A 20714-nucleotide genomic window follows, 5' to 3' on the forward strand; every position below is an offset into this window, starting at 1 on the left:
TTATTTAAACATCATTTATTAAATAATTCAGAGCTGGTTCATACAAATATTAAGCTCCAAATTAATCATAGTTTAAATTATGGCTTAATATAATAGATAGATTCAAGCTTAAAGTCCAAAGTGCCATGGTAAGAGTATTCAATTTGAACTTTTGTGACATTCAGCTCTAGGTTGTATCCCCCCACATAGGAAGATGGCATTTCATTCTTGATATTTTTGCTGTTGTGGTAGCAATTGTTATTTTTCATAAAAATATCTCATATTACGTAAGAATTTTTTTTTCATGGATATAATTTTTTGTTAATTCCTTCTTGAATTCATCACATTTTTATGTATGCCAGATTGGGACATGCAACTAATTTATATACCTGGTTTTCAGTTATATTGTCAAGAATTACAACTAAATGATTAATAGTCTTCTGGACATTAATAGTGCAATTTTATTCACATATTAAAGTGCTATACTACCTAACTGCCATAGGCATAAGATTGCCACTCAAATGAGTTTTCTGCCCAAATTTAGGCTTTCAACTCAGAAAATACCCTTTTTTAAAATTAAACGCTATATTTAATTCATTAGATAAATCAGAAGGACTTAAATGTTCCTATGACTTGACTGCATACCTTTCTATAACTGGCTCCCAACAGTCCTCCTTTATTGCCTGAAAAATATTTAGATTGTTTTTTAAAACCAATTTTGACATTCAGCAGCAAAACATCCTATTTATGAACATTGGATTAACTGCTTGAGCTTTTCTTTCCTTCCACTTACTGATGAGAAACCAAAGGAGGAATGAAATCTGAACCCAACAAGGTCCTATTACCAATGAAGGCATCTTACAAACATCCATTATCATAATTATATGGCAATCAGAGCTTTCCCATTATCTAACAATTTCTTGATTTTATGTGATTAGCACATTTTGCAGAGGTGCTTTGAATTATATCTGATTACCACCAACTTTAGATGATGTTCCAATAATGTATAGAAGCAGTGGAACAATGCTATTTAGTGAAGCCTATTCTTCTAATAGGGGCCAATGCATCTAATTTCTGTTGGAAATCCAGTGTATAATGACATTGGAAATAACATCCTATTCAAACTATCCTGAAGTATTATGTTTTTAATGCGAGCTTTTCAGGACAGAATTTTTATTCTTTTAATCCATTGTCAAAGACTAAGTCTGTGTACGAGTTCAAATCATATACAGACCTCACTGAATGTATATTATTATTTTTAGATTAAAGGCATTCGTGTTAACCATATCCACATTTTCATACTTCTGCAATAGAACTGTATAGAAAGAAATACTTTCTTGAATTCTTAAAAGTTGTTTTCTTAAATATTTAAATTTGCATCTGAGAAACCATTTACAAGAAAATGGGAAATGTGCTGTAATTTACAGGCTTTGGTTTTCTCAAAAGCCACTTTGGTCTTTAAAATGTCTTGGGGTCGATTAGGTTAATTATATATTAATTCCAGAATTAGTTACTTCACTTATTTGCTTTATTTATTTTGCTTCTTGTCCAACTAGATTTTTAAATGTTGAAGTTGTTGGGAGAGGGGCAGCATATAAATTATTATTAATTCTGCTTATTAAACATGTACGACATTTGGCCAGTAAGTGTATGAAATAACAAACAAATACAGGCTGAAAATATATGCAGAGTAAACAAAAACCCAGTAATTTTGTAGATGTTTTAAACTTTGGATGGGTTGCATGTCACATTTAAAATTAGCAATTATATTCTATTAAGGCTAATGCCAATATTTTATCTTCCAGCTAGTTTACATAATAAATGCTATTTGGCCAGTAGCATTGTACAGTGAATAAAGCTGTTTTGGAAAACAACACTTGGATTAATAAAGGGAAACAACTGCAGATATTTTGTCATGCATATATACGTATTTCTTCTTCAACACAATCTGAAAAAAGATTAACTGCTTGATCAACATTCAGGGACCCATTCTGGAGAATACAGTCCATCTCATCAATCTTTGTTTTCTCCAGTTTTTGGATCTTTTCCATGATCAGTGCAGCCTTTTCCTAGAAAACAAATTTGAAAATAGAATCAAATATAAACCTTGTACACAGCAAATGATTGCTAAAATTAACTTTAAATGAGAACCGGTGTGATCTAGTGGTTAGAATGTTAGACTGTGTAGAGACCCAAATTATAGTTCACCTTCAGCCATAGAAAGTCACATGCTGACTTTTGTCCAGCCACTTGCAGCCAGAAAAACTTCACTGAATTGTTTACTTTATTGATGTAATTGCCACATTTCTACACTGCCTGTCTCATTTAAGTGACTCTGAGCAGTTAACAATAGAAAATTACTATGGGGGGAAAAAGGGAGCACGGTGTACATTGTTAAGAGCTCCTGAATGAAAAGGGAGATACAAGTTAAACATGTTTAAACCAGCAACATAATGAAAAAAAATTCATATAGGGAAAGGTTTGCAACAAATGTTGAGTCTTCAAATTATGAATCCCTTAGCAAGCTCCAGCTCGAGACTCCAACCAATCTGAGAAGTAGCCTCTTGCTCAGGGGTGAAATCCAGGAGGTTCTGACAGGTTCTGGAGACCTAAGTTTGAAGGAGTGGCTGGAAGCATCTAGACAAGGTCTGCAGGGATAAATATTTAAAGAGACGACAGAAAGGAAAGAGTCTGAAATATGGAGGACAAAAGCAAATGTTTAGAAAGGAATTCCTTCTCACAGAAAACAGGTATATGAAGAGCCAACATGCATTAAAGGTGGATTAATTATTCCTGTTTTTTCCCCTCTCTGTTCTGTCCCCGTACCACGCACACACCCAACCAGCCAGCCGAGGGTTAAATAAACTCTTCAAACACTCAGTGATAAGGAACTTGGCAGCAACTCCGATGCTGCCTTCCAAGAACTTTTACTCCGATAACACAGACAAAAATACACACAGTTTGAATAGTCCAGTTTGTAATTAAATCCACAGCAAATAGGTGTTGTGTCCGAAGGTGCAAAGTACCTCGCCAGAGATTAGCTTTGTCGGTCACAGAGTCCGAATGGCCACCACACTCCCTTTTATAGCCTGTGGGGTGTGATCCAGTGACTCAGCTTAATCTCTGGCACGCCTCCTTTTCTGCTGCGCCCACTTGTCTCCGACGCTGGCGTGGGTCCAACCACAATGTTTCTTCGTCACTATCCGACGGCTCGGAAACACCTGGCTCCTGGCCAATCTCTTCTCCTTCGGGAGACACCTGAGGCATTGCCAGAGAGGAAGGTCCTGGAGAGGGAGGCCTGGCCGTCTCCTCTCCTTCATGTTCGGAGCCTTCTTCCTCCGATAAGATAGGTTCAGAGGACGGAGCCACAACACTCTATTCCTTATATATTGAGCCAAAAGGGAAACTGTTTCTAGTTGTGTCTAGCAAGATTTCTTCAAAGGAGAATTGGAAAGGAAGAGGACATAACAACTGTTTCTTTCAAATGAGTTTCAGGGAACAAAAATCTATTTAATCCAGAACCAAAATTTAAGTATGTTAAGCTAAAAAATGAAAAACATAGGCCAAAGAGGAAATAGTTAAAACCACAACCAGAAGTTACAAAAGAAGGAGAGTTTGAATGTGACAGGAAGAAGATTGTGAGGACAAACTGAGCTGCAGCTAATGAAAGCTGATGCCTTTGAATACAAAAATATTAGTCAGAAAAGATGCTACCAGGCTCCTCCTGATTTGTTGCCAAGAGTTCAGTAAGAATTCTGAATATAAATGGTTTGAGCTCTCACATCGTATTTAATGCATGGCTGTTAAAAGTATAGTTATGAAGAATTTGGGGGGAGTTTACTGAGAATGCATAAAACCTGCTCGTGAATTCCATAAATTCATGTTAACCCTCGGCTTGAAAATTGATATGCCAGAACAATTTTTCAAGGCATATCAGCTTCTACAAATGCAACAGATTCTAGACGTTCTTACTTTGAATTTCCAAATTAAATCACATTTTGCAATTCCAAGATCAACCCACCTTTGATGACTCCATCATGGCAACTGCCCGTTCATGCGTTCGATAGAGCTCATGTCTTCTGTCAGGCTTCGTATGAAACCGTGGCTGCTTTTTAACTGGATCCTCATGGCCAAACACCGGAGAACTAGTTTTTAGAAGCTGGGTAATATTTTCCACAAAAATGAAAGGTTTAAAAACAGACCTAAAAAATAAAATGAAAATAAGCAAATATGGAAAAGTAGTTGCTACTTTCACATTACAGTGTTATGTTCACTCGGCATAAATTCCAGGAGAACCTAACTTTTCTTATCAGTTCTCATATCAGTCACAATCTAGTTGATTAGGTAGAAATGTTTCTGGAACCAAGAAGATGGCTTCCCAGCAGATCAGATTCCTAGCGTACTTTAAAAGAAGAACAATTAATGCTTCCAGCCGAAAACCACTGAAACATTATCCCAAAGATGCTTTTTCAACTGTACTTTTTTGTTATTATTTGAAGATGTTTCACTTCTCATCCAAGAAGCTTCTTCAGCTCAAGAGTAGAAGAAGCTTCTTGGATGAGAAGCGCAACGTCCACAAAGAAAAACCAGAAACTCCAGTTACCTCTTGAAAAAGCATCGTTGGGACAACCATGACCTGGATGACTGAGAATCTCCATAGATATTAAAGCATTAAATACCTTTCCTGTTACAGAATTGGCTTAAGATGAATCAAAAATTTTACCAGATTCTTTAGTCTTGTACTTTTCTAAAGCTTCTATTGATCTTTACTTTACTTACACTGGGTCATATTTAATACTTCCGGAAAGGTTTCAAGCCTTTTATTTAAAATGACAAAAATAAGGAGATGATTAAGATTTTGTTCTTATTTATTTTATTTATTTATTTATCAAATTTCTATACCGCCCTACTCCCGGAGGACTCAGGGCGGTGAACAGCCAAGATAAAATACAGATAATACAAACATTAAAAGTCCCTTAAAATTATTAAATATTTTGGCCGAAACACAGATTAAAACACCCAATTTATAAAACAAATCAAATGATTTAAAAATTTAAAAGGGAGAGTTAGGCCAGGCCAGCCTGCTGAAATAAAAAAGTTTTGAGAGCACAACGAAACGTGCGCAGATCCGGGATCCTCTGTATCTCTGGGGGGAGCTCGTTCCAGATGGCAGGTGCCCCCACAGAGAAGGCTCTCCCCCTGGGGGCCGTCAGTCGACACTGTTTGGCCGACGGCACCCTGAGAAGCCCCTCTCTATGAGAGCGTACTGGTCGGTGAGAGGCTATTGGTAGCAGAAGGCGGTCTCATAAATACCCCGATCTGATGCCATGGAGCGCTCTAAAGGTGGTAACCAAAACCTTGAAGCGCACCCGGAAGACCACCGGGAGCCAGTGCAGCTCACACAGGAGGGGGGGTCACATGGGAGCGCCACACTGCTCCCATAACCACCCGCGCGGCCACATTCTGGACCTGCTGGAGCCTCCGGGTGCTCCTGAAGGGGAGCCCCATGAGTGACCGTATTTAACGAGTCCCTATCCAGAAAGGGACGCAACTGGCGAATCAGGCGGACCTGATAAAAAGTCCCCCTGGCCACGGCCGTCAAGGGCTCTTCCAAAGACAGCCGTGAGTCCAGGAGGACACCCAAGTTGCGAGCCTTCTCCATGGGGGCCAATGACTCGCCCCCAATAGTCAGTTGGTAAATATTATGACATATTTATTTGCGTTACCTTTCAGGATCTGGCGTTCCAGTGAAGAAATGAATGCAAGGAAGACTAGGATCTTGGGGAAGTATAGAAACCATGCTTCCTGTGGTCATGAAGGCACCTTCCATGTTAAGGCCACTCTCTTTATCTCGAAGAATTGTCATCATGGTCTCAGCTGTTATATTACCTACCGGTAGTTAAGATAGGTTATTTATTTAATACTGTATATACTTTTATACTATTTCATATTTATGCAAAATTGCTAAAAAGCAGGAATAAAGCAACTTGTATATTTAAAAGAAATGGCAACACTGTAACTTCAATTTTTCTTTTCAACTTTAGATTTTAAAACAACTGCTAAATGCTTACCTGTTTACTCTGGCAATCCCTGGAATTTTTATGGCTCTGTTATATTTGTTATGGTTTGTCAGGCAGTCAGACAGATGTTCAGACTGGATATGATATTTTTGTATGCCTAACGAGTTCTTCCCAAGGACCCAGGATATGCTATTAATATTACTATTATTTAATTTTAGAAATATTGTTTTAAGCTTCTAAGGTTATTTTAATTGTAGTTTATTGTTGGGAGCCAGCCTGAGTACTGTGAAGTGATAGGCAAAGGAATACCTCTAAATAAATAAATGTGCTTGGTATCTTTTTCTCAAATGGGAAGATATGAAAAGCACCATTTTGACTCCATTTCTAACAGAAAAAAAAATTCTTGGACCACAGCTGCAATCTGCTATAGAGAACAGAAGTGAAATGGGATTCTGGTTAGGGTTATGCAGAAAAAAAGGTAACAAAAAATCCCGCAGGAAAAACGAAATAAAGCAAAACAGGATAATATAAGAGAGCAAGGTGGAGAAAGAGTGTTCCATGAAAATGAGAGCTGAAGCAGAAGGCAAGAAAGAAGAGTAGAAGAGATTGAAAGAAAGAAGACACAGTCAAAGTATATGTACATGATAAAGAGTTGGGTACAGGCTGGAGATTAGACATGGTCTTGGAATAATCAGCCAAATCTCTGATCTCAGGCATCTGTAAATCTTTTTTTTTTAAAAAGGACTTTCCTTCCATGGTGACAGTTCCTTTCCCAATTTAGATTTTCAGCATGTCTTCCTGTAAATTCAGAATATTCTGTAATCAATTTAAAATAGCAATTGCGGTATTTAAAACAATTTCTTTATATCAATTTTAGATTTCCTGTTAAATAAATGAAAGTAAAACCTTTAGAGACAAAGGTGGTTTACAGCAATGATTCTCTCACAACTAAAAAAAAAACTGCATTGACTGATCACTTGAACACCTGGTGTGACTTAAAAATGGTTCAGTTAAGTACCCAAAAAATAGGGATTTAGAAGAAATACACTAATAGAACTCCAAAACATCCATAACCTTAAACAAGTATTAAAAAGATGTTCAGCATTAAGAACCTGCTATTCTGCAAATGAATGAAATTTGCATGATTACAGGACAATCATACAGGGAAGGAATCCACTAGGAAGCCCAAAATAACTACTGCAATTGAGAATGGCGGGACACGGTAAAACGAATATTGAAACAGAAGGGTGCAACTGTGTTTGGCTTATTTTTTTTTCCCAAAGCACACATGCCTTTACAAGTAATTCTGATTTGTATTGTTGAAACTGATAGTAGCAAGGGAGAAAACATGACCTTTTCCTTGACTCAGCCATTTTGGAAACTCTAACAAAACTTCAAAAAAGAAATATTTCAAAGTGATACATAGCAATAGCTATAGCACTTAGACATATATATTATTATTATTATTGTTGTTGTTGTTGTTGTTGTTGTTGTTGTTGCGATTTATATGCTGCCTTTCTCCCTGGGGACTCAAGGCGGCTTACAAAGTGACAATTTCCAATACAAATCACAATGAAATAAAAATTAAAATCAGCAACCCTATTAAAACAATTTAAAATTATAACAATGTACCTCCAAACGCATCAGTTAAGTTGACGGAAGAGCCACATCTTCAGCTCGCAACGGAAGGAAAGAAGGTCGGGGTATACCACTTTACAGTGCTTTACAGCCCTCTCTAAGCGGTTTACAGAGTCAGCATAAGGCCCCCAACAATCTGGATCATCATTTTACCGACCTCGGAAGGATGGAAGGCTGAGTCAACCTTGAGCCTGGTGAGATTCGAACTGCCAAATTGCAGGCAGCCAGCAATCAGCAGAAGTAGACTGCAGTACTGCACTCTAACCACTGAGACATTGTCTCCCTCCAAATGTGTGGTTAACACTGCAGCTCCAGAATCCCTGGGCAGCAGGGCTATTGATTACACTCTCTGAGAATCTGGTGATGGGCAACCTTAACCCATCACCAGATGAAGAGATCAGACTGGAAAGAGCAATGTGTTTCTGGCAGGCTATTTTTGGATAAACACAAAAATTGTGTTCTAAATAATACAAACAGTGGGACAGAGATGGGGCAGAAAATAGGTATGGGGAAAGAGAGACAGGTAGAAAAGAGATAGAAAAACTTAAAAATTGCTAAAGGCCTTAAGTTGCCAATTTAGGGTGAATTCTATATAAAGTATTGGAACTCCTTGCATAGATATATGATATATGGATAATACATTTTAGCGGTGTAAGTTCTCTTGCTGCATTTGATTCAGGAACTATGTAGATGATCTAAGTTATCCAATACATAAAACCATGGCAAAACCTCAGAAAAGAGGCTTAAAAACAGTATTTTGGGATCCAGTCTGGGTCGTCACTGGGACCGGAGGTTTAGTCTTCTGAGTTTTTGGACTCGTGCTAGAACTTGTGCTGGAATCTTCAGGGAACTTCTACTTCTAAAGTTCACTAAGGATGGGCTCCAGCGCAAGTCCAAAAGCTCAGAAGACTAAACGTTTGGTCCCAGTGACTGACTCAAATTGGAACCTGTAACATTATCCCTGGACTTGTATATTTGCCTTCATTCGAAACAGTAGTTCACTCAAATTAGAAATCACCATAACAAGAATCATGAGAGACATTTTCCCACCAAAAGAGGATGTCAAGGTATTCTTAATATATACATCATCAGAATGAACCTTAATGCTATTGAGCCTCAAGCTGGAATTAAGCTATTTAAAATAAATAGTCAGCTACAGTATTTGTTAAGGATTATTCAAAAAGTTATGGAGTTTGACATATGCATCTTAAATAAAAGGGCAGTATGTAGATCTCTTGTTCAAAGCAAAACCAAGGAAAACTAACATAATTAAGATAGATATTAATCCTGTTCTTTCAGGTAAAAAAAATATATTTTGAATCTCATAAAACACTACATCCAAACCCAACTATGAAATACAACTGTAAGTTCTTCTATAACAACAAAGGTACCTGCATATTTCTTCAGTAGTTTATAGCCTTCACAATATCTGCCACTTGCAGTTGTCATTCTGGCAGTGTTTACATATGAGTACATGGCAGCAAAATCAAATACTTCTTTACCATCCCACCAGCCTTTGCTTAGAGCATAATTCCTTAGCTCTGGATGTTCACTGTCAATTTTTGTTGTGATTGATAGCTGGTTGGAAATATTCCGCGTTCCTTCTGTTTAAAAGGAGAAGAAAACAAGCTATTACACTTCTAAATGTTTCTGCCCCAAACTGACCTACTTAAAAATTATTGAGATGTCTAAATTTACTGTTAGAAATTTGGAAAGAATCTAAATCCAACAATATGAATGTTGAGTGCTTCTTATGCGCCACGGTGGCACGGTGGTTAAAGTGCAGTACTGCAGGCTACTTCTGCTGCCTGCTGGCTGCCTGCAATTTGGCAAATCAAATCTCACTAGGCTCAAGGTTGACTCAGCCTTCCATCCTTCCGAGGTGGGTAAAATGAGGACCCAGATTGTTGGGGAAAATATGCTGACTCTGTAAAACTGCTTAGAGAGGGCTGTAAAGCACTGTGAAGTGGTATATAAGTCTAAGTGCTATTGCTATTGCCTCACTCCTTCCTCATTTGCAATAATTATACTTGGCCATAATAAATACATTGGGCCAATTATAAATTTAACTTTTTCTCCAGCTTAAACTGTAAATAACCAAGTATCAATTTAAGCATTAGCACTAACTCAATACCATGACTGGAAAAGAGAAATTAAGCACATGACCGGAAGAAAGCAGCCAGGTCTTGGCAACTGAAATGTATGCCAGTTTTTAATATAATGCTAAGATTTTTCATTATAACTGTTCACCCACTTAATTTTTTTAAACAGATGAGGACGAAGCATGTTGGAGTGTGTCCGCAGGAAGAATAATTTCTAAAATGCTTTCCTTTTCCCACCCATTCTCTTTTTCTTCAGTGCTGAAGAAATCTGAAGAAAGGGATGTACGTTGCCCCAGAAACCTTTCAGGTTTAAATGAGGATTATAGCTGCTTTTTATGCTGGCAGAGAATCCAGAGATTGTAACAGGCTTGCTTTCTGTAAAAAGTGTAATAGCGTCAGTAGCGTCAATAGCATCACTTTTACCAATATAGCTCTGCTGAAGAGAGAGACAGACAGAGAGAGAAAGATATGATGGATTAGATGATAGAAAGACAGACAGATTGATTGAGAGATATGATAGACAGACGTTGTCCACTGAGACATTTTAAAATTGAATAAAAGTTATTATTCATACCTTTTACTTTCTCTGCAGCCCAGTACTTTCCAGATGTTTCCAGAACCCAAGCTTCTTTTCTATCTGCTATCAAAAAGCTGTTATGGTAGGTAAATGTCATTTCACTCTCCATACAGTTTCCACCTTGATTATACTTGTCCAACAATTCAATGATAACACTGACAGCCTTTTCTGCAGTATCCGCTCTTTCAAGTCCAAGCCTAAAATCAAATTAAAGTGTTTAGCTTTCTGTAACATTCTTCATCTTCAACTTTAAAAGACAGAATTTGAACATGCTCGTTTATTTCTCAATCTGGGCTCATGTTCAAAAACCTTAAAACAAGGTTTTTGGGATGAAAACTATCACACGCGTCTACACATCCTAGTAACTACAAAACTGCAATGACACAAGTGACATTTGCCTGTTTGCGCATGCAAAACTTTCTTACGGACATTCTCGAACTGGTAGGCTGTCCGTAGGAAAATCAGATTTTATGAACTGTAAGTAATCCTTGATTTATGACCACAATTAAGAGTGCCAACTTCTGTTGCTAAGTGATGTAGCCATTAAGTGAATCATGGCTGATTTTTCCACCTTTTTTTGTTGTAGATGTTAAGCAAATCACTGCGGCCATTGTGAATCCAACTTCCCCCATTGACTTTGTTTGTCAGAAGTACCTAGGAAAGTCACAAATGGTGATCATGTGATTGTGGGACCAGGATGCTGCAACTGCAGAAATACATTTTGATTGCTAAGCGCCCAAATTTTGAACATGTTACTGTGGGACCCTCCGAAGGCTGCAAATGTGAGGAACGGTTGCAAGTCACTTTTTTTCAGCACCATCATAACTTCAAGTGGTCATTAAACAAAGGGTCGTGGGCAGTGGTGAAATTCAAATTTTTTTACTACGGTTCTGTGGGCGTCACTTGGTGGGCATGGCAGGGGAAGGATACTGCAAAATCTCCATTCCCATCCCACTCCAGGGGAAGGATACTGCAAAATCTCCCTCCCCACTCTGGGACCAGCCAGAAGTGGTATTTGCCAGTTCTCCAAACTACTCAAAATTTCTGCTACTGGTTCTCCAGAACCTGTCAGAACCTGCTGGATTACACCCCGGTCGTGGGTCAGTAACTACCTGTAGTATCTTGTACCATTCATAGTTTCTGGACCAGGCCAAAGTAATTCCTTCAAAAGCTTATGTTTCAGTTTTTCATTTTAGTAGCACCATTCTGCATTAAGCCCCCATTTGCCCATAAACCCTCCAGATCAGAGGTGTCAAACTCAAGGCCTGCTGGCCAGATCCGGCCCGTGGGGTACTTAGATCTGGCCCGCAGGGCTGCCTGGAAACAGCGAAGGACTGGCTCGTGGTGCCTCTGCCAGTGAAAAGAGAGCTCAAGAGGGCCGCATGTGGCCCACCTGGGCTCCGTTTTCACCTGCGATGGCCTCCTATACCCTCTGCCAGTGGAAACGGATCTCCTTTTCACTGGCAGAACATTCGGGCCACCACAGGCACCCCCGACATGACTGACATTGAGCTGGCCATGCCCACCCTGGCCATGCCACAAATCCCCCCCGAGGTCAAACACAAACCTGATGTGGCCCTCAATGAAATCGAGTTTGACACCCCTGCTCCAGATCAAATATCAGAGTTGTTTATTTTCCATCTCATACAGTATTTTCCAGAGACGGCTGTTTGACAAAGCACCGCAAGTATAAAACAACCATTTGGTTTCCACTTGGTTTCACATCTTATCCAACAGACTTAATAACAACCTGACAAGGTCCATGCCAAGCAGAGCTTCATCATCGCAGACTTCTTCTTTTCCCCATACGGCTTCATTCCCAATGCAGACTCCACATTCATTAGCTCCCATTTCAGCACCCCATAGCCAGGATGGACGGCTCAGGACAACTGCATAGGTTTCGGGTACTTGTTCGATTTCTATGTAAGTACACTACAATAATGATAATTTCAAAGATATTTTACAGATTATTTTTAAAATTACATACAACCGATTCAGTACTTCCCTGAGCTTTTACCATAGTGCTGTGGGGCTCTCAAACCTCTGACTGGAATTATGAGATTCTTTTGAACAAAATGAGGTCCTGGAATTTAGAGGTTCCAGTGGAAGGCAACAAGAGCAAAAATCTGAGTGCCCTCATAAATTTGTGCATATTGTCTAAATGTAACAATTTATGGGCTCAAATCCTGCCTTTTAGACCATTTTTCTTATGAAAGCTGTATCCAAATTCAGAACTATCTTCATGCAAGATTTTACCTTTAAATTCAGGATAAGAGGCTACAGCAATAGCACTTAGACTTATATACTGCTTCATAGTGCTTTACAGCCCTAAGCAGTTTACAATGTTAGCATATTGCCCCCAACAAACTGGGTCCTCATTTTACTGGCCCATACCCTAAAATGTATTCTAAATATTCTAAGATAGAGAATATATTTTGTTGGAATGACCTTGAGTTGTCTATCTCTCACTGTGCAAGGTAAAGAGAAAAATCATTCAAATTTAGATGTCTGACCCTATACCAAATCAAATATTGATGAAAAGGATTAAATAATTTGCTTGCAAAAGTTCTTAAAATACCACAGAATTAGGAAAGATTGATGCCTGGAATTATGGAGAACTATTTTCATTGGGTGCAAATAATAGTAACTAGAATCATACACATTGTGCTAAGCCATCATTTGCTTAATCATAGTTTGGATTACAATTTGCTTGGATTAAATAATGAATTAAATCATAAACCACAGATTATACATTGTAATGGCTGAGTTTGCAGAATACACAAAACCCCAAACCAGACAAACCACATGATGGTTAATTGCAACTTTGAGCCAAAACCTGACAGCTAATTTGTATTCTCCAATGATCAGGCTTGAAATAAACCAGATTTTGATGGCTGGGCAACTTCTATTCTTGGTTTACAATTTCAATCCAGTATAGGTATCTACTAGAAACCGCAATGATGCAAAAATGATAAAAGGTACACCATGACATCACAAAATAAATCTCTTCCTCTGTCTCTCCCTCTCTCTTTTGAACCCAGATTTGACTGCAAATTTTACAGGTCACATGGTTTGCATCAAAAAACTGCAATGCACAGTTCATCATTTCAATTCCATGTAGATACCTATGCAGGCAAGCTATACAATTACCCAAGCATTTGATTTTGGATATAAATATGTTTATTTTATCTTTAAAGTTTCTCAGATAAAACTTCCCAATAGGTTTTAGGATATTTCCAGAATTATTGCTCTTACCTCAACTTTTTGTCCTGGATCATGAACAGCAGCAGGAAAAAACACAATCTCCTGGACTTCATCGGAAGGCCTATCAGAATTTTTCCCAAAGATGATTCGGCCACCTAGTGTGGCTGGAGGCAGAGCCACAAAAGTATCACAGGAAAAGGGTTCAGCAACACTGTTAGCCATCCTGAAAAATAAAGCAATAAACAATAATATCTCTCTGATTGCTCCATAATGGATGAACCACTATTGTAATTTCCCTTAAGATAGATATTTTACAAAAAATATAGTGGAAAATATTGCACAAGGTCATAAATAAATTGTTGAGCAGAACTATGTGTGACTAGACCAGTGTTTCCCAACTTTAGCAGCTTTTAAGATATGTAGACTTCAACTCCCAGAATTCTCAGCCAGCATAGTTTACAAATACTGACCTAGAGATCAGGAGAATTTTAGATCTTTTAGAGACATCCACTATCTAACCGTTATATATCCAACCACTGTTTACTGCTGAAAAGGTTATAGAAATTTCTACAAGTTCTAGAGCAGTGATGGCTAACCTTTTTGCCGTTGCGTGGGCAAAAACGGAGGTTGCGCGGGGGGTCGCACACGTGTGCCCACACCCATAATTCAATGCGCCCCACCCCCTGCACATGCATGCATGACCCACCCGTGCTCCCACCCACTTTTGGCATGCGATGGCACGGTGGGCCTGGTAGGCCCGTTTTTTCGCTCTCCCCAGGCTCCAGAGGCTTTCTTGGAGCCTGGGGAGAGCGAAAACAGCCTTCCCCACCTCCTGGAGGCCCTCCAGAGACTGGAAATGGCCTGTTTCCTGACTTCTGGTGGGACCAGAAGGCCCGTTTTTCACTCTCCCCAGGCTCCAGGGGCTTTCTAGGAGGCTGGGGAGGGCAAAAACGGCCTTCCCCATCCCTACCGGAGGCCCTCTGGAGGCCGGAAACGGCCCATTTCCTGACTTCCAGTGGGCCCAGAAGGCCTCAAAATTAGTTGGCCAGCGTGCACATGCGTGCTGGAGCTGAGCTAGGGCAATACTTGTGTGCCCCCAGATATGGCTCCGTGTGCCACCTGTGGCACGCGTGCCATAGGTTCGCCATCACGAACCTAGAGGAAAGATCATTCAAGACTCAATTTCATCTTAAAGTGGATCTCTCTATCCACTTGAATTACAAAATAGGCTGCATGAATCCAGCTGTTTTTGTGAGATCAGATGCCAGACACGTAAATGAATAAGTAAATACTGTATATGAAAGCCAGTTTGGTTAAGTGGTTAAGATGCTGACCTAGAAACCAGGAGACTGTAAGTTCTAGTCCTCCTTGGGCATGAAAAACTAATTGGGTGACTTTGGGCTAGTCACTTTCTCTCTCAGCCTAACTCATCTTGCAGCTTTGTTGTTGTGGGGAAAATAGGAGGAGGAATATTGTTATGATTGTTACCTTGTATATATAAAAAAGTAGGATTTTTTTTAATGGAATAGGCAAGAGGAGGAGGAGCATATCAAGTGAGAAGTGCACTGCACATAAGAAACCAGAAGGGGGAAGGAAGGGAAACATTGTCAGGCTAAATCAAGCGGCTGTCAGAAAGACAGAGTAGTAATAGGCAGATTCTCCACTAGCACAAGTTAGTCCCAAACATTGCAAGGAGGTAGCTTTTCCCAACCTGGATGCTTTTCAGAACTTGGCTGTTGGAAGACCAATGGGGGAAGATTTATTTTCCAAAAAACAGCAACTTCATCGCTTACTCGCTAGTTTCTAGGCTGCTTGCGCGAATAAAAATAGACAAACAGGATTAAGGTGCCACGACACGAGTGTTAAAGTTCAGGCTCTAGATCTGACAAGTCTCCGTGTTAAGGTTCACGCTACCCGGGCATCGGTTCCCCCTTAACCATGCTGGCTTGCCGAGCCCGGTTTTATGGCTTCACGTTTGTAAACCAGACCCTGCTAGTTTGCGCAACCGCAGCCAAAGCCAAAACAAACCCGAAGGCGCACAAGTTGTACTTTAAAACTTTGCCAAGGATTTGCAAAATGTCAAAGCAACAACGGGCAACAGATCACACCAAGCTAGCAAGCTGCTGCTGTTGTTTTTTTTCCACCCTTGCTGAATCCACATTGCTTCAATTGGCTCGTTTGGTTTTCTGTTGTAAATCTGCTCCCTGTTGTTTCTGTTTCACCCAAGCCCGATCGGTTACGGGTAGCCGTTTCTTTTTCCCCCCCCTGCGGTTCTCTTACTCAATGGGGAAACCGGCAGCGCCTCGCAAAAGCCTTACGTCAGATCCACAAGTCGGTCTGGCGTCACCGCCTTTGCCTTGCGCGGAGCAGGCGCCGCGCTGATGCTTTTTCCGCCCTCCCAGTCGGCGTCCAATCCTGCTCAGGCGGGGCCGCAGAGCAGCTTCCCGGCCTTCTCCAGCTTGTAGAAAACGTCGCCGCTGCTGCCGATCTCGCCCCGGAAGCCCCGGGTCAAAGCCGAAGCTGGCTCGGGTGAAGTAAATAGAAGCGGAGGGCGGAGGAAGCCAAAATAGGCACCGTCGCAACGTAAAAAGGGCCGCCGCTTTCTCTTTCTCCGACCCCGCGGCAGCCGCCGCCGCCGCCGCCTCGCCACCATGGGGAAGTCATTCGCTAACTTCATGTGCAAGAAGGACTTTCATCCCGCCTCTAAGTCCAATATTAAAAAGGTGAGCGGCCCGTCGGTCTCGGGGCCATTTCCCGCAGGGCAGCCGGAGAGAAGCCCCTCTCCCTGAATGGGAGATGTTTATGTACACAGGGAGTCCTCGATTTACAGCAGTTCGTTTGGTGGCCGTTGGAAGTTACAACGTCCCTGGGAAAAAAAGTTTTTTTTTTTTCACACTTAACGATCGTTGTTCAGACAACCAAAATGTGGATGCTTGGCCACTGGTTCATATTTATGAAGGTTGCAGTGCGGCCCCCACTCGGGATCGTGTGAACACCTTCTGATGAGAGCAAAGTCAATGGGGAAGCTAGATTCACTTAACAACTGGGTTGTCGGCTTAACCACTGCAGGGGGTTCGCTTAACAGCCGTGGCAAGAAAAGGTGGGCAAAACTCATTTAACAAGAGGTCTCACTTATTAAGGACAGAATTTTTGGGCTCAATTGGGGTTGTAAGTCGAGGACTGCCTGTATTGATTTAGTCAGTTTGAAGGAGCTTTCGGAAATTCTCCCTGTTGGGTTTTCCTTCCTCCCTGAAAAAAAAAAAAAGATCTGAATATGCATCCTGGGTGCAAAAAAAAAAAAAAAAAAAAAAATCCCCTCCTGTCCTCCAAAGTAAACAAATAAATCCAGCATATTGCCAATTTATCCCCCCACCCCCTTCTCCTATCTCTGCTTTGTTTTGCTTGGAGATAATTGTCCTGGTAGGGACCAGAAATTACTGTTTCCATTATGAGTCCTCTTTACTCACCAAAGAGTGGGGGACAGGGTGCCCCTTTTATACTATAATGCTTTGATTTGTTTCCCGGTTTTAGGCATTTCTTTTCCACAGCCTATCCTGTTGAATTTAAAGCAGGTGTCTGCTGCTAGACTCTAGATTTGCAACTATAACTCGTATTGTTTTATATGCTTAAGAATAAAAATGGGGCAGAAATAAAATGGGATGGAGGAATTAGCAATGGAAGAGTTTAGGAGGGGCAACTATCAAATGGATTTCCAGACATCATCCATTAAAGCAGAATCAGGAAATCTTCCAGATATTTTGAAATACCACTCCTACAGATCTTTGCCAGCCATGCTGGCATGAACCGAGGAGAATTGAAGTCAAAAAAATAACTTCAGGTTGTCTATCCCTGGCATAGAGCCAGTTTTGTCTAGTGGTTAAGGCATCAAAATAGAAACTGGGAGACTGGGAGTTCTAGTTCACCGCTGAGGCATAAAAGCCAGCTGGGTGGCCAGTTGCTCTTTCTTAGCCCAGCCCACTTCACGGTATTGCTGTTTTGGGGACAATAAGAGAATAAAGGAGCGTTAGATACGTTTGTTGCTTTGCGTTATTTATAAATAAATAAAAAATTGTACAAAATATACATTTATACCGATGCTCAAAGGTTGTGAATAACTGTCCTGAGGTCGACTTTGAAGATGTAGATGGCTAGCCACAAAGATATCTACAAAATATAATGTGAATTGGTGCTTAGGCTGTATTCTCTCTACATATGATATGATGCTCTACATGTTTCTGGACGTATATGACACTTTGTGCACGTAGTATAGTGCCAGATTGGTGTAGTAGTTAAGGCATTAGTCTAGAAACTAGGGGACCATAAGCTTTAGTCCTGCCTGAGGGACAAAGCCAACTGGGTGACGTTGGGCCAGTCACACATTCTCATTCCTAAGAAGCAGGGAGTTGCAACTCATTTCAGAAAACACCCACAGGATCTATAGTCCAGTCACTTGCCAGGAGTGAAAAACTGACCCAAAGGCACAAAACAAAAGCAACAAAAATGACATACTAAACCGTAAAATAAGTATAATTGCCAGGTTTGTCATTCAATGTTTATATTAATGAAGCTTTTTAGGCTACAGTCCTTATCTAGAAATGAGTCTCACTGAACTCAGTAGAGATATGCTTTTTGTTCTCAAATAAGCAAACAGCAGATGTTCTGCCCCAGCTACGGACCCCAAAGAACGCAGCACACACAAAGTCTGTACAAACCTTAGTTTACTAAATTAAATCAGTCTTTTTCAAACAAAGGCTGTTAATTATCTTTCTTAACAGCCTACAAGAATCCAAAGAATAAATAATCGTAATCTTACTTTCGTTGGTAGAAAGCCCAGAAGCAATTTGCAGAGAACTAAGATCAAGACGTGAAGGAGAGTGAACGAAGTTGTTCCCTGCAAATTGCCTCAGTCGTCGTCCTTCCTTAAATAGGCTAAGGGAGTGGCCAATTAGCCCCAAGCCTTACTCTCGAGGAGACCTCCTCCTGAGGAGCCACTCCTCCTTTTGGCAGCTCTGTGCACCCGTGCACTGAGAATAGGCTCCTCCTCTTCTTCCCCTTCACTTATGGGAGCTTCTGGAAGTTCTGAAGGCCCTGGCTGAATCCCCGCCTCTGGTACCACATCTTCTCCAGCATCCTCATTGTCTGACTCGAGTGCCAGCTGCCCAGACTGCTGGCGCAGCACCACACCAGCCTCCTTGCTGTCGGAATCAGCTACTAGCTGCACAGGCTGCTGATGGGCCACAACAGATGTTGATATAGCATGGAACTTCAAATTTCCAGTGAAAAAAGGAGAGGGATCTTGTCCATCAACCAAAACAGCAAAAGGTATTAGATCACGGGTATCAAACTCATGGCGTCACATTGCCATCATGTGAGGTATTGCGACATTTTCCCCTTTGCTGAGCTGGGGTGGGCATGGCCTGTGCATGACCCATCCGGCCTGTATTAGACAATTCCTGGGGATCTTTTTGATCACAGAAGTTTCTCCTGTAATTTACCTGCATTGTAAAAAGAGTACTTCACATTTAATATCAAATTGTTCACAATTATTTACATACTTAAGTAGATTACTAATAATAATATTAATTACTAATAATATATCATTTTATAGAGACAATGTTAATATCAAGGCTGTTTCCATTGATTTAGTCATCAGAATCTGTAAAATCCCATCTTCCTGGTTTTTTAAGCTGTTAATTGCCTATTTCATCAGTTATTAGTTTGGTTCATTTCAAATGTCTTTTTCTTCTAAAATGAACACATCTGTTGGTTCAGCTACCTTTAGGGGTGTTTTCTTACCAACCCTCAAGCAAAGGAGTGCCATAGAGACTAAATTGTATAGGTTGTCATTGAATACATGTTTTTCTTCTGTCAAATTTTCTCTTGACCTTTACAGAGGTGTTAGTATCCATAAGAGACAAACTATTATGAAATGTTCCATGGAACATAGTGATAGTAGTCCCATGGAGCATAGTGAGTTGAGTTCATCTTCAATTTCTAGTAAGAAAGCTAACTTCTATATTAAATATTTCTGTTAAAAGGCCCATCGTTTCTTACTGGAGTCTTTCAAGAACACCTGGATAATTTTTTTAGTAATGATTTAAAATTACAAAATTACAAAATTACAAAATTTTAGAGCAGTGTAGATGCAATATAAAATTCAAAAAAGAAAGAAATTTTTGCAGGAATGCAAAAAATTTTTTTACAAAATCAATCTGTTCTAACTAGGTATGGATGGCAGAACAGAAAATATCTTATGACAGGAAGAAACAAGAAGAATTAATGCAGCAATATCTTAAAGAGCAAGAATCTTATGATAACAGGTGAGATGTGGCTCATTATTTTACACTTGGGTGATAAAAATCTGTAAACAAAGTATAACCCTTTAAATTTGTGACTCTGCTGGTTGTTGTCTTTATTATACATGTTTGTTTTATAATGTTTCAGTACATGATTGAAATATTTTATTTGCTGTAAACATCTCTGAGAAAGATGTTATTTATTTAATCAATGTATATGCCCGTCCAGCTCAAAAATGGCACTCTCAGTAAGAAACAAAAACTCCAAAATAACAACTAATATGGTTGAAAATAATTATAACCAACAATCAGATATAATGTACTCGAGCCAAAACAATCCATTTCATCATGCAATCAATAGTAAGCAGAAAAACCAACTCAGTTCATATGACATCCCAGCTCCAGAGCTGAAGGGAAAAGCCAGGTCTTTAAAGCTTTATGGAAGGCCAGTAAGGTGAGGGCTACCCAGATCCCATGGAATATGCTTTTCCATATAATAGGTACCACAGCAGAGTACCATAGGTGTGTCTCCTAGGTCACTGAAGCTATGCTATGAAGCAATTTCTACTTTATACAATCTGCAAATCTTTCTTTCCCTCACTTCCTAGAGGTCTCAGATCACATGCACTGCTCAGACTGAAAGATCAGAGAATATCAGTGTTTTAAAAATTGAATTCAACATGTGGATTCTTTTTTGAAAAATGTTCTCAGTCTCTAATGTTCTCAGTTCTCTAATGGTGCATTAGAAATGTGCATGACCATCTAAAATGTTTGGAATAAAAGTTAAGCCTAGGAATACTTTTGGAGCTGAACTTCCAGTTTAAAAAGTAATTATTGCTTAATCTAGAATTATTATTATGTACTGCAGATATTTAACATTTTTATTAGCTATGTCTTA

General features: G+C 39.9%; 2 protein-coding genes across 5 annotated transcripts in view; one reads left to right on the forward strand and one right to left on the reverse strand.

The window, feature by feature from the left end:
- Nucleotides 1-16003, reverse strand: SCRN3 (secernin 3). 4 transcript variants are annotated; one of them, XM_070935019.1, is made up of 8 exons: nucleotides 15839-16003; nucleotides 13572-13743; nucleotides 12067-12248; nucleotides 10314-10513; nucleotides 9029-9241; nucleotides 5706-5868; nucleotides 4001-4181; nucleotides 1-2048 (listed from the first exon to the last, which is right to left on the reverse strand). In XM_070935019.1, the coding sequence occupies exons 2-8, from the start codon at nucleotides 13740-13742 to the stop codon at nucleotides 1893-1895; spliced, it is 1266 nt and encodes a 421-aa protein (XP_070791120.1). In that variant the 5' UTR covers nucleotide 13743; nucleotides 15839-16003; the 3' UTR covers nucleotides 1-1892. The 4 variants fall into 4 exon arrangements, with proteins under 4 accessions (XP_070791120.1, XP_070791280.1, XP_070791044.1 ...); XM_070935179.1 differs by having other exon boundaries at nucleotides 15801-16003; XM_070934943.1 differs by lacking the exon at nucleotides 15839-16003 and adding an exon at nucleotides 15665-15775.
- CIR1 (corepressor interacting with RBPJ, CIR1) overlaps nucleotides 15943-20714 on the forward strand; it is a 20640-nt gene continuing 15868 nt past the window's right edge. The window contains exons 1-2 of the mRNA XM_070935297.1: nucleotides 15943-16243; nucleotides 19746-19840. Coding sequence (XP_070791398.1) covers nucleotides 16172-16243; nucleotides 19746-19840 — 167 coding nt within the window. The 5' untranslated portion in view covers nucleotides 15943-16171. The remainder of the gene's footprint in view (nucleotides 16244-19745; nucleotides 19841-20714) is intronic.

Source organism: Pituophis catenifer, unplaced genomic scaffold (genome assembly GCF_029215685.1).
Source record: "Pituophis catenifer annectens isolate HBS135680 unplaced genomic scaffold, rPitCat1.0.hap2 SCAF_1, whole genome shotgun sequence".
Taxonomy (NCBI): Eukaryota; Metazoa; Chordata; class Lepidosauria; order Squamata; family Colubridae; genus Pituophis; species Pituophis catenifer.

Excerpts from the sequence above, each read along its gene's own strand:
- SCRN3 (XM_070934943.1), bottom strand. Across the intron at positions 12,249-13,571 it reads ATCCAGGACAAAAAGTTGAG|TGTACTTACATAGAAATCGA; the intron begins GTAAGAGCAATA and ends TCATTATTGTAG. Across the intron at positions 9,242-10,313 it reads GGCTGCAGAGAAAGTAAAAG|AAGGAACGCGGAATATTTCC; the intron begins GTATGAATAATA and ends CCTTTTAAACAG.